We start from the raw sequence: 14,476 nt of genomic DNA, 5'->3' as shown, positions 1-14,476 counted from the left end.
ATGATTACTTGTCCAAAAATATTTATCACCGTTTACCTGCATTATAGAAGGCTTAAAATCACATGGCGCCAAGTTAGACTCTACTTTTCCGAAATCAATGTGGACTTAGCTAATAGTAGAAGACAATGAAAAGCAAAGCATATAAAACAATACCAACTAGTTAAAATTCCCTTAGATTTTTTTATAACTTGTATAACGTGGACTGATCCACGTTACGTTATACAAGTTATAAAAAATTCTAAGTGTTTGACTTCAAACAAATAACATCACCTCTGATAATTTTCTCTCTTGCAGTGTAGTCCTCCCTTAGATTTTTTTTATAATTAAATATTCTAATTTGATGCAAATCCTGTACTCACTACATGATTACTTGTCCAAAAATATTTATCACCGTTTACCTGCATTATAGAAGGCTTAAAATCACATGGCGCCAAGTTAGACTCTACTTTTCCGAAATCAATGTGGACTTAGCTAATAGTAGAAGACAATGAAAAGCAAAGCATATAAAACAATACCAACTAGTTGAAATTCCCTTAGAAGTTTTTATAACTTGTATAACGTGGACTGATCCACGTTATACAATAAATGTTTTTTTTTTCGTTGATGAAGTCTGACACGGAAAAAAATTTTTAGGGGTATATCGTGGGCTGATCCACGATATATCCCTTTTGGTATATTAATTTTTTATCATCTCCTTTTGATAAAGACGGTGTATTTTTATACTCTTTAGGCTCCGGACTCCGCCATTTGGTCCACGATCGTTCTGACCAACTTGTCAATCCAGAAATTAGCATCTTCGAATGGATTCTTCATTTAATTCTTGACCTCGTGAAACATTCTCTTGTCTTGATATTATCTGTATCCTTAGCACGTGTGCCAATTCGGATTGTATCATTTATCCCTTCTCCCATAATTTCAAAAGGTGTACTAAAAAAATATTATATGGCACCAATTTATACTTTGGCTAGCTGGCCATAGTTGAGAGTAGGGTTGTTCACGGTTTTGATTAAAATTAAAATCAAATCGAATAAAAAAATTGATATTTGGTTTGGTTTGGTTTTAAATTTTAAAAATCGATAATATTTGGTTTGGTTATGATTCTATTAAAAAATAACCGAATAAATAATCGAACCAAACGGATAAATTATATACATAAATTTTATAATTATTTATATGTATAATATTAGTTTTTCATAAATAATTATAAATATTTTATACCTTTTAATCATTAATTTGATTTTTGGTCTACTTATTTCACATGATTGTTTAAGGCTCGTGTTTTTAAGAATATGTCCAAGCTCATGTCTTTAAGTCTTTTAACTCTTTAAGTGTTAAGTATAAACCTACTAACAGAAGCTCACGTTAGAGTCTAATGCCTTTAACTTAAATTTTTAGCCTTTTTTTGTCAGCCATTTGATTTTAGGTTGTTTCTTATTCTTTTTTTTCGAATTTATACCTTTCTTTTTTCTTGTTTGAATGAGTCCTAAACTTCTAATATTCTTCATATGAAAAGGACAAAGGTTGTAGATTTGGAGGTTCGTATAGAAGATACTTCAGTAACATCAACATTTGTTGTAACTCAAGCACATGTTAATGCCCCAATACTTCTTCTGTGGGTAATCCTCCTAAAAAACAGAAAAGAACAACTCCTTGTAATCGAGACCCTAGCCTTGGGGATAGTGATAGCAAAACATCTGAAGTTTGGGATCTTTACACAAAGTTTTGTTAATAAAATGGGAGAATTGAGGGCAAAATGCAATTATTGTCCCAAAGTTTGGGATCATTACACAAAGTTTTTTTATTTCATATATTTTCATTTTAATTTTAGGTAGTCTTTATGTTTAATTAATATGTATGTTTGTAAACAACAACTAAAAACTCCTATGCTCTACTTTATTTCCAGGTATGTGTATTAAGATGACAAAAATGGTGCAGCCACTACTAAGTTAGTTTTTAGCTCTATATGTAATAGTTTAGCAACTTTGGGTAACTTGAATACTACGCTATCACTAATAATGAAAATGTTTCTATGATGTATGTTTCACCTTAAATTATAAATAAAAGTTATCATTTGAACCAAAAGAAAGACATGTCTTTTTCAACTTTTTAATGTTTTATTGATAAGTCTCATGGCTGCTAGTCATAAACTGAAAAATCGAACCAAACCGACAATAACCAAACCGGTGGTTATGATTTTAGACATTTAAAAACCGACTAAATTGGTTTGATTATGATTTTAATCAATAACCGACCCAAACCGAACCATGAACACCCCTAGTTGACATATTGAAGAAATAGAAATCATGTGCCTTGTGAATGTGTGCTATGTAATAAGGGGGTGGACGGAACCCCATCACATCCCCCTTTTTTCCTTGTATTGAAGATGTCTTTGTGCATCGTTGTTATTATGGCTAGGTGAAAAAATACAAATTAATATTGGGATGAAGAAATTAAGTTAGTAGATAGATTGCAGATATATATGGAGAACTAGTTAGGGAGTCTAAAAGAACTAGCTGATGTAAATAATTATGCCTAGTATAATTTTAAAAAAGTATTTTCGACCAACAAAATAATAAGATTGGAGTAAGTAATAACCGCTTCTCTATATTGCATCGACATTTGTCTTTTCTGAATATTTATATCGCAGAAAATTATTTCCAGACACGCTTTTATCTACCAAAAATAATTCAGTAGATTATTTATTTTGATCTATAAGATAATTGCCAAATTTCCAAAGGAAAAATAAAACAGGTATCTATCAAAGATGTAAGCAGAAAATGAAAGGTTCTTCTTGTCCAAAGCAGTCCCTTTCTGTCACAACATTCAAAACCCAACCTCTTTGTTTATTTTTCTATTAAAAAACACCCCCAAATATTACTTTCTGATTTTCATTTTATCTGGAACCAGACTTTAAGGAAACAAAACACCTATAGTGGCACATCCAATAATCTATAGGAGATTCAAAAATATTATACTAGAAAGTCTCACTGCAGATTCGGATATATGATGTAAAATAATTTTTAAATCCATTTTCACACTAAACTAAAATCTTCTCTTATGCCAGGGAAATTCAATAACCCAAAAAAAACAAAATTTGCCCTATAATTTTCCAACGAATGATGAATTAGTTATATCAAAGTGTCACGCAGAATATATATGATGGGGCTTGCACACAAGACATAGTCTACGTGGCCGATTGAACAGAGAACAGTGTACTTCCATCGGGTAATAGCACATTGCTGGCCTGATCTAAGAAGTGCTATATGGATAGATTTCATAGACATCACCTCAGGAATCAATAAGAATACAGGTGCTAAGTTTCAGTTCAGTGAATAAATTGAAATAAAAGAAGAGACGTAAACGTTACTAGGAGCCTGTTTGGATGGGCTTATGCCTATAAGCTGTTTGCAGCTTATAAGCTAAAAAAAATAAGTTAGGGATAGTCTAACTTATTTATTTTTTGCTTATAAGCTGTTTTCAGCTTATAAGCTGCTTTAGATAAGCTAAGTCAAATGGGCCCAATTATTTTTTTGAGCTTATTTTAAGCACAAAATGACTTTAAGCTGGCCAGCCAAATACTCAAAAAAGCTGAAAACAGCTTATAAGCCAATCCAAACGGGCTCCAGTACTCTACTAGCAAAACCGAAGTTACACCATCAAACTAGTTCCACAAGAGGGGTGAAAATGCTCTCAGTACTAAATGTGTCGGAGATCAAAGCACAATAACAACAGGACTATGATCCAGAGCACCCAAACAAATAACATTTATTCAGTCATCACCCAACTAACAAAACAATGCGTAGGAGATCAAAGCACAATAACATTGATCCAGAATCCAAACAAATAACATTTGTTCAGTCGTCACCCAACTAACAAAACAATGTGTAGGAGATCAAAGCACAATAACAACAAGACTATGATCCAGAGCACCCAAACAAATAACATTCATTTCACCCAACTAACAAAACAATCAGAATATGACTTCTAATACCAATAGCCAAAAAAAAAAAAAAAAAAAACTCTTTGTAGTCTTGAATCATGGATCCTCCAACAGATAGGACCACAAAAGGAATTTAACCAAAGGGTAAAAAAAAGATCAAGCTAAGCAAACATACATTCTTCATTACTATCCCATGATTCAAGAAGCAAATCTCTACCACTCTTTGGGAGAATGAAGGCTGTCATTTATGAACAATGAAAAAGGATGTTAAAAGAATGACTTATGTAAGTTGGCAGAACTCGTATTTTCTCTTATCTCATAGGGTCATTCGCAAGAAATTCTGAAGTGTCATCTTCTATTTATGTTGATGGCATATGTATGTTGAAGACCTAAAACACTCTAATTACTTAACTTCCATAGCTTAGCAGCATAAAGGCACCATTTAACCATTGTACTTGGCTTCCAAACATAGAATTTTGAGCTGCTCCATATATACTAGCTACTGATGTCAATGATTCTTTTAGCAGATAAGGGAAATACTCTAAGCATTCCATTAGTTATATATCAAGATTCCAATAAAATTACTAGTATGCATAAAAAAAACGAGTAGATATTGACAAAACACCCAAGCTAACACTCAAAATGCACAACCAAGGATTAGATCCTAGAAGCTAAGAGTACTGAACTATCTAGTGGTGTTTAGCAGGTGATACTGACTTGTGTTCTAGTCAATAGAGCTAATAGCTAATAGTGTATATTGTGTGTATGTCAAGTTGTCAACCATATAAATCATTTTAGCATCACTACACAGATCCAGCAAAGAGACAGTAAAACCTCTCAAATAAACTAAAATGATAAAATCTCAATGAATCAAGATTATCAAACTTATATCTTAACACTAACAATTCAAGTTCTCCAAAAGCTGTAGAAGGAAAGCAACCCCCCTACCCTTCTTATCACATGACATCAAAGTTATACACTGACAATTCTTTAGCTCATCAGAGTAAAAGCCTTCAAAATGCCAACATACAAGATATGCTAAAATTAAATTTTTTTGTATAAGTCGAACCTGATATTTATGAGGAGACACCATGTAATTTCCACCTACTAATTCAAATCAATAGGTTCTTAGTCAACCCCATCACAATCGAGCTAAAAATAACATCTGATACAGAATAGCAAAAAAGAAATACTACCGCAACTCAAATATAAAAGGACAAATTGACTGATATATAACAGATCAAATATGAAGGAAAACAGCTTCAACTTGCCCAAAATAAACGCATAACTATAGAAAGTTGATCAACACGAGAGTCATCCAGTAAGAAGGTAACTCATCAGCAGACAGCAGACATTAATATACAGGTAGGAAAAACACAGCTCATACATATAAAATCAAAAGCAGATCCTAAAATTTAACTGCTGATAAACGTCAAATCGACTAAAATATAACCCAAGCTCTTAACCAAGGAGCATCAAGAACAAAGATTATCGATCTGGGTAGCGAAGAAAAGGGCAGAAATTGTAATTTCTTTTGGGCCTTTAGGCAGTGCTGAGAAGATGAGAGAGCGAGGGCTTGGGTTCAGAATTACCATACAATATAAGAACTATTAGTTGAGTGACCATACGAGAAATCAACTCACAAAATAAACGCATACCTACAGAAAGTTGATTATAGCGAGAAAATATCCAGTAAGGAATAATTCATTAGTATGAAATTCTGCGTCCATTAAAAAAACATTAGCAGCCACTAACAAACAGGTAAAAGAATAAAGCACAACTCCATTACACATAAAAACAAAAGCAAATACTAAAATTAACAGGTAATAAGTGTCAAATCGACTAATAAATAACCCAAACTCCTCCATAAGATCACCGATGGCGAAGAAAAGGGCTAAAACTGTAATTTCAATTTGGGTATTTAGACAGGGCTGAGAAGCTGAAAGAGCGAGGGCTTGTATTCAGAGTTGCCGTACGAGATAATAAACGCATACGTACAGAAAGTTGATCTTAGCAAAAATCATCCAGTAAGGAGCTAATTCATTCGTATCAAATTCCATGTCCATTAAAAAACATTAACAGTCCCTAACAAACAGGTAAAAAAAGCATAACTCCATTACACATAAAATCAAATGCAAAATCCTAAAATTAACTGGTAATAAGCGTCAAATCGACTAATAATAACCCAAACTCCTGCATAAGATCACCGATAGTGGAAAAAAGGGCTAAAACTGTAATTTCCACCTGCTAATTCAAATCAATAAGTTCGTCGCCAACCACCCCGTTATCGAGCTAAAAAATAACATTTGTTAGAGAATAGCAAAAAAGGAAATACTATAGAAACTCAAATATAAAAAGACAAATTGACTAACATAAAACAGATCATATGAAGGAAAACAGCTTCAACTTGCCCAAAATAAACGCATAACTACAGAAAGTTGATCAACACGAAATCATCCAGTAAAAAGGTATCTCATAAGCAAAAAGCAGCCATTAATAAACATGTAAAATCAAAAGCAAAAATACTAAAATTAACTGCTATCGACTAACATATAACCCAAAATACCATCTTTTAGAGAATAGTAAAATAGAAATGCTATAGCAACTCAAATATAAAAAGACAAATTGACTGATAAATAACAGATCATATGAAGGAAAAGAGCTTCAGCTTGCGCAAAATAAAGGGTTGATTTCTCATATGGGTACTCGACTAATAGTTATTATCTCAAAAAGTCACCTTTATTCGTCATTACACATTAGCAGCCACTAACAAACAGGTAAGAAAACAAAAACACAACTCCATTACACAATTAACTGCTGCTAATAAGAGTCAAATCGACTAATAATAAATAACCCAAACTCCTACATAAGGGCTAAAACTGTAATTTCCATTGGGGGGGGGGGGGGGGGTCAGACGGGGCTGAGAAGCTGGGAGAGTGAGGGCTTGGGTTCAGAGTTCATGCCGAGAATGATGACAAGTGGGATGAAGCCATAGTGGGTTATTACTTTGGCTTTTTTGGCAGTCCATGTGCCCCACTCCTTGACGAAACTTGACACTGCCGCCACAGCTCCAGCGTCCTCATCGGCGGCGGGCTTCTTAGGGTTCTTTCCCTTCGCCTTCAGCATCACCTTGGATGTCATCTTCTGTCTTGTTTTCTTTTTTGCCTTAGTGTATGGATGCTTTCTGCTAGACAAAAGCCCTAGAAGTAGTGATGCCGACTGCCGAGTTTTGCAATAGGTTCAACGCCACTTATTAAGTTTCAGAAATGTAAAATTAGCCCACACACTCTTCAATTGGAAGCAAACATGCTTATTTTTAGGGGTGACAACATCAGCCCATAAAATCATAACCCACCCGACCCGTTTAGGTTTGGACGGGTTAATGACCTGCTTATTTTATTAACTCAGCCCATTTTGATCTATTTAATTGCATGGTTTTTACCTTCAAATAGGGGGCAATTTGCAGAATTTCCCTTCGCTGGGGTGGCCTTTAATTTTTGCCCCTTGCATGGTTTGTCCTTCAAAAGGGGCCAATTTGCAGGATTTCCCTTCGCTGGGTGGCCTTTAATTTTTGCCCCTCAAATCAGTGATCTTTAATTTTTATCCTTCGCTACAAGCCTCTTGGTTCCAGGTTCGAACCCCGATTCAATCAAAAATTTAAAAAAAAATCGCAAGGTATAAGTTGGACCCCAACTTATAAAGACATAAGTTGAGTTTCAAATTCTGCCTTAAGGCAAAAAAAAAAATACTGGAATTTTGCAAACTTCTGCCTTAAGGCATAAGTTGGGTCTAACTTATGCCTTGCGAATCCCAACTTACGGCTTGCGTTTTTTTTTTTTTAATTGAGCTTGGGTTTGAACCCAGTACTTCTGGTTGCCGATTTTTTAAAACAATTATCTGTTAACAATAAAAAGATGTACCTAAATTATAATTTCACCTTAGCTTTTGTTATGACTTTAGAAATCATTATATCTATATCGAATTTCTCTATCGATTTTGGTCAAGAGTATCCATAATTGTTTGACCATAATTGAACACCCACACCCACATAGTGTTGACATGGTTGCGGCACCTAACATTAAGAACCCGCCAAACTTAGAACACAATAGTTTGGTAACTTTGGTACAATAAAAGTTGAGTTCCATTGCTGAAATCTAATGTTGCCCTGTTTATGACCATTCTGTTTTTCTGCTGCCTTATTTCATTTGACAGTTGACGAAGCAGAAGGAATAGAGACATCTGAAAATGCAAAAACCAACAGCCGTCAATCAAGTAAATTTATACTATGGTTCCAAATATTTATCTTTACATTCTTTGCTATAGCTGGCCAAGCAGCTGGCACTCTATTGGGCAGAGTATACTATGAACAAGGTGGCAAAAGTAGATGGATTGCTACATTGGCACAAACTGCTGGATTCCCAATTTTTCTGCCTTTCATTTTCTATCCTTCAACCAAAAATCACAATGAAGAAAATGAACTTAGCATAAAATCACGATGTTCAAATCCCTAATTTAGTGTTTATAGAGCTTAAACCCTCAATTTTTTGCATTCATGTCCGTGATTTAGATGTCCAAATCCAGCATAAAAACGTGTTTAATCGCTAGTGTTAAGTGTAAAATTATCACCCGAAAGCTATATATCCAATGCAAATCAAATCTCCTTCAACCCATAGCTTTATTCATCCAACAATTATGTTGGAATATCAAAAATCACGAAAATAGTCATTTTATACTACAAACACCTTCGCAATTGCAGTGGCTAACCCTCAATTACGACATCCCAAATGCCACAATTGCGATCTGACCACAATCTGACTAGCTTCGCATTGCGGTGGTTAACTTGCAAATACGGCCCCACAATTGTGGTGGCTAGTTCGCAATCGCAACGCACCCCATTAGATATAAATTAAACTAGCAATTGCTGAAAATGTGATTTTTTTGTTCGAAACTCAGCGGAGCCCTCAGGTCGCAATCCGGATCACGCCAATAAGTCCTAAATATCAAATAAATATATTAAAAAGTCTCAAATTAAGAAACATTGTACTAAAATTCAAAACAAGGAATTGTTAGGAGTCTTTTTACTGTTTAGCTTTAATATTCAGTTAATAAAAGTCCTAGTCTTATGGGATTCCTTATCTGTTTAAGTCGTTCAGGTCATTAGAGTTTGTTGGACTCAGGAAACTTAGTTTTAGCCTGAGTTAGTTATGTAAGGCTATATATAGCCTAGTTTGTTTCAATAAAAATAGTCTAGCTTTTCTCTCATATACTATATCGCAGTTTTCTTCATTCCTAACATTTGGTATCAGAGCCCTGTTACAGGGTTAGAAGCAGCAGTCTTCAAGGTATTTTTCATAGTTCCAACACGACAACAGAGAGTTCCTTTGTACAACCAGCAGTACCAAAGTTTGATGGGTACTATGATCACTGGGCGATGCTCATGGAGAATTTCCTGCGACCAGAGGAATATTGGGGCCTGGTGGAGAATAGGATTCCTACAGCAGCAGAAGGCATGACAGATGCGCAAAAGAAGAACGTTGATGATCAAAAGTTGAAAGACTTGAAAGCAAAGAACTATCTGTTCCAGGCATTAAACCGTCTAGTCCTAGAAACTATTCTAAAAAAGGATACGACAAAGGACATATGGGACTCTATGAAGCAGAAGTATCAAGGTAATACACGAGTTAAGCGTGCACAATTGCAATCTCTTCGCAAAGAATTTGAAACTCTTCACATGAGGGCCGGAGAAACAGTGGATGAATATTTTGCTCGAACTCTTACCATTTCTAATAAGTTAAAAGAAAATGGTGAGGACAAGGGAGATATAGGGGTTGTGGAGAAGATCTTGAGATCCATGACTTCCAAGTTTAATTATGTTGTATGTTCCATTGAGGAGTCCAAGGATACGAGCACGTTGACCATTGATGAGCTGCAAGGCAGTCTGCTTGTGCATGAACAACGAATGAGCCCTTTAATTGAGGATGAACATGCCTTAAAGATTTCCCGTGGAGAACTTTCTGGTGGAAGGGGTCGAGGCTTTGGAAGAGGAGGTCATGGAAGGGGCAGAGGCAGATTTGACAAAGCTATAGTAGAGTGTTACAACTGTCACAAGCTTGGGCATTTTCAATGGGAATGTCCGCAAAAGGAAGAAGCAAACTATGCAGAAACTCAAGAAGAGATGTTGTTGATGGCGTATGTTGATAATGCTGACAAAAAGGATACATGGTATCTTGACTCAGGATGCAGCAATCATATGTGCGGAAATAAGAAGTATTTTTTCGACTTTGATGAAAGCTTTAAAGATTCTGTGAAGTTGGGTAACAATTCAAGCTTGAGTGTAGCAGGAAAGGGCAATATAAGGCTTCAGGTGAAGGAAACAATACAAGTCATCACAAGTGTGTTTTATTGTCACGACCCAACCCCGTGGGCCGCGACCAGTGCCCGAGCTGGGCACCTATACGTACCCGATACCCCAAATTAGCATATTAACAGAATAATAATATAATAATAATATTAGTGGTCGCTACAGAATTTAGCAGAAAAGCAGACTTGGCACACATAGGCCGATAAGGCCATCACAGAACAGAATATCCCAAACATATGTACAGAACCCACACAGATGTATCCACAGACCTCTACAGAACATATCATAATCATAAGACGGGACAGGGCCCCGTCATACCCTGAACAAAGTACATATCCAGATAGCAGTGACAGACTGTACCAAAAGATGGGCTCTGTAGAAGAGAGCGCCCCAAATAGCAGAAATAGGATCCTAAACGTGTGGATCAGCGAACCTGTCGTCAGTACCTGCGCGGCATGAAAACGCAGCCCCCGAAGAAAGGGGGTCAGTACGAAATATGTACTGAATATGTAAAGCGGAATCACAGAAGTCAAATCATAATGGTTACAGAAAATGAGTACAGAATCCAGAGTGTCAAATGCATATTTCCAAAACAGACAGAATGCGTACAGAAACATATGTCATATCATATCATATCCGGTCCCTGACACGGGACTCGGCAGACAGAATGTGACCACCCTCCCGACGCTGGTGCCACTATACAGAGGAATCAGAAAAAGGGGCGTGGCCCCGTATCATATAATGTCATATCAAAATGGTCATACAGATCAGATCAGAATAGGCGGACATGGCACATCATACTCCACAGACCCATGTACGCGTATACCTGCCCCCTCACATCGGGACGCGGCGAACAATGCAGAGAATTACGCTTGACAACATATTCTGGCCCGGGCTCAGTGTGGGAAACATTGGGACATCCACGAATGGAGTAGTGAGAGACTAATGCAATTTAAAAATATAATAAATGTTTTCAAAGACTCGATGAAGCGTATCAAAGACAAACAAATCCAATGGGGTCGGACGGAATCATAATAAATGTATTTCGGATATCATAATAAATTACAGAAGTATAACTTTCCCGAAGTCATTCCGAGTGTCAAAATAATTTATAATATTTAACAGAATATTTAAAATAATATTCGTTAAGCGATTAGTAGGGTAATTAAAACATTTCTTTCAAAAATCGCTTAAAAAGGAAGCTTTAACACATTAGGGGCAAAACCGTAAATAGCGGGCCCGCCTTGGGACAAACAAGGCGGCGGGCTCAAATTGTGCCCTCTAAGCATATAGTATCACCTAAAAAGGTTATACAAACATGCTATGACTTTCTGAATAATTTAGAGCAAAATTGCATAATTTCAGAAAAAGTGTATCAAAATGGTTCAATTCTACTAAAGGAAAAACTGAAATTTTGTCTTGCGGATTCCGAGGGCCAAGAGGTCCTTCGAGGCCCGGATCCGACCCTAACACACTAGGGGCATGCCAAGGGAAGAATTGGGGTTGCTTTACATACCTTTCGCGCTCCTTAAGCCTTTCCAAACTCACTTCCCATTTCGTCGAAAAACTGCAATTGGTCAAGTTTACCAATTGTGAATTATTAATGCCATTATTTCAACTTTAAGCATATTTGGCTACCGAAATTTCGGCAGCACTTCCCCTATACATATGACACCCCGAGAATTCAACTCGGCTATAAATCATCAACAACAACCCAAACGACAACAACAATATCAACAATGAACATTAAAAACACAAATATCCTTCAACTAGTCATTTTTCTCACAAGTTGACATAATCTTCAATTCAACCCAACTTTCAACTAAGATCAATAATTTCATATTCAACAACCATCATGATCATCACCATATAGTTCTAGAAACATTTCATATCGTTTTCCTTAAGATATACACTCGATATACATGATATACAATCTTCCGCCAAAATCATAACTTATGCAAAACATCAAATCTTTGGCATACAACTTCATAACAAGTTTCCAACTTCCAAATTCATCAATGGTCATCACAACTGACAACCACACAACTTCATTTCCTTAATGTCGGAAAAACCATACTAAAACGACATAAGTTTCTACATTCCAATTCAATACAAACTTATATCATTCTAACTTCATTTACATATCAAGCATTACAACAACACTCCAATACTCTAAACAAACTTAATCCATTTCATTCCCAAGTCAAATATACCACACGACCATATGCTATTTTTCTCCATTCAATCAAATTTATTCCACTTTCATTCTCAACATAAATTCCATCACATTCACAACTAGAATACAACATGAATTCTATACATTTTTGGCTATACAATATACAAATACACATGGCTACACATATATACCACACACCCACTTTGCAAACTTCCATTTCTCCATACAATCAACACATTTCTATATACTACAACCCAAACAAAACTCCATAACACAAGAATAAAGGATAAATTCTTACCTTTTCCTCTAGTCTTCTTTACTTGAATTTGTGATCACTTTGGTGAACCAAGGCCTCCTTTCTCCAAACCAACTACACCAAGTTGAAGAGGGGACTCAACTTAGTAAGGAAACCACAAAATACAAATTTTTAACACAAGATTTTTGGTGGTGAATTTTTCACACCAAACCCGAAATGCCTTCTTTTTTTTGCTCTTGTTTTGCTCTTCTTTCTCTTCTAAGTCTCTTGAACCTTCTAAGGGATAGTGATCCCTTTATAATTAATTAGCACATGGAAATATTCATTAAAGCCATGGGTTGGGCCTCACTTGGCCGGCCACCCCTTAAACATTGGGCCTAAATTTTTTTTTTTTTTTTTGGGCCAACTCGGTTGGTCCCGAGTTGGGCCTAGCCCACTGACCTTTCGACCTTAAAACGTTCATAACTCCTTGTACCGACGTCACCTGGGAACCCACGACCTATGGATTGAAAGCTAATTCAATTATCTACAACTTCTATTTCAAGGTATTTTCGAAATTCCAAACTTACAATACAGTTTTTGCCCCCCAAATTCAGGTCACCCGAAAACGTTTTCTTAAAAATATTCGTTTGGAGGGTTTCCACTTTGATTTGGTCCAAAGGTACTTCATGAGTTGTGTTTAACTTTACATATGTGATTCATATGACTTTTCAGATGTTCCAAAAAAAATCTCGGTATGTGGGCCCCACCCCAGCAGATGCTCCGAGGTTCAAAAATACGGGATATAACATCCTCCCCCCCTTTAGAACATTCGTCCTCGAATGTTAAATTAATCTCATAGGGTTTGAAAATACTTTGGGGGAGTTCATGTTTACAGACATCACATATGACACACGATTGATATTGGAATAAATTAAAGCAGGGATTTAAGGTTACCTGTGGGTATAGAGAACAAATGAGGATATTTCTTCTTCATTTCCTCTTCGGCCTCCCATGTCATTTCCTCCCTATTATCGTTCCGCCACAGTACCTTAACAGAGGCTACATCTTTATTCCGAAGCCTCCTTACCTGACGATCCAAAATAGATACGGGCTGCTCCTCGTACGATAGTTGCTTTGTCAACTGAATATCATCAGCAGGAAATATTCTAGAAGGGTCACCGACGCATTTACGAAGCATAGAGACATGAAATACCGGATGTACCGCTTCCAAATCAGATGGCAAATCTAGCTCATAGGCGATATTTCCAGTTTTTCGAACAATCTGATAAGGCCCAATATAACGCGGACTGAGCTTACCCTTTCTGCCGAACCGCATCACGCCTTTCATAGGCGATACCTTCAGGAATACCCAATCGCCTACCTGAAACTCCAACGGTCGACGCCGTTTATCCGCGTATGACTTCTGTCGACTCTGGGCTGCCAACAGTCGCTCCCGAATAAGTTTTACCTTGTCCACGGCCTGCTAGACCATATCTGGGCCAATCAACTATGACTCGCCAATATCAAACCAGCCAATCGGCGATCTGCATTTCCTGCCATATAGAGCGTCGTACGGAGCCATCTGGATGCTGGAATGGTAACTGTTATTATATGCAAACTCAATCAATGGCAAGTGATCATCCCAGCTGCCTCTGAAATCAATAACGCAGGCCCGCAACATATCGCCCAGCGTCTGTATAGTGCGTTCAGCCTGTCCGTCGCTCTGAGGATGAAAGGCTGTGCTCAGACTCACCTGAGTCC

General features: G+C 36.6%; 1 protein-coding gene across 1 annotated transcript; it reads right to left on the bottom strand.

Annotated features, from left to right (window-relative positions):
* Nucleotides 1-6,609: 6,609 nt before the first annotated feature.
* Nucleotides 6,610-7,229, bottom strand: LOC132640601 (mitochondrial import receptor subunit TOM7-1-like). The gene has a single exon (XM_060357242.1). The coding sequence runs from the start codon at nt 7,079-7,081 to the stop codon at nt 6,851-6,853; it is 231 nt and encodes a 76-aa protein (XP_060213225.1). The 5' UTR covers nt 7,082-7,229; the 3' UTR covers nt 6,610-6,850.
* Between the last annotated feature and the right edge of the window lie 7,247 nt (nt 7,230-14,476).

This window comes from Lycium barbarum, chromosome 5 (assembly GCF_019175385.1).
Source record: "Lycium barbarum isolate Lr01 chromosome 5, ASM1917538v2, whole genome shotgun sequence".
NCBI classification, from domain to species: Eukaryota; Viridiplantae; Streptophyta; class Magnoliopsida; order Solanales; family Solanaceae; genus Lycium; species Lycium barbarum.
The sequence above is the reverse complement of the archived record's forward strand: the minus strand, read 5'-3'. Positions and strand labels throughout refer to the sequence as shown.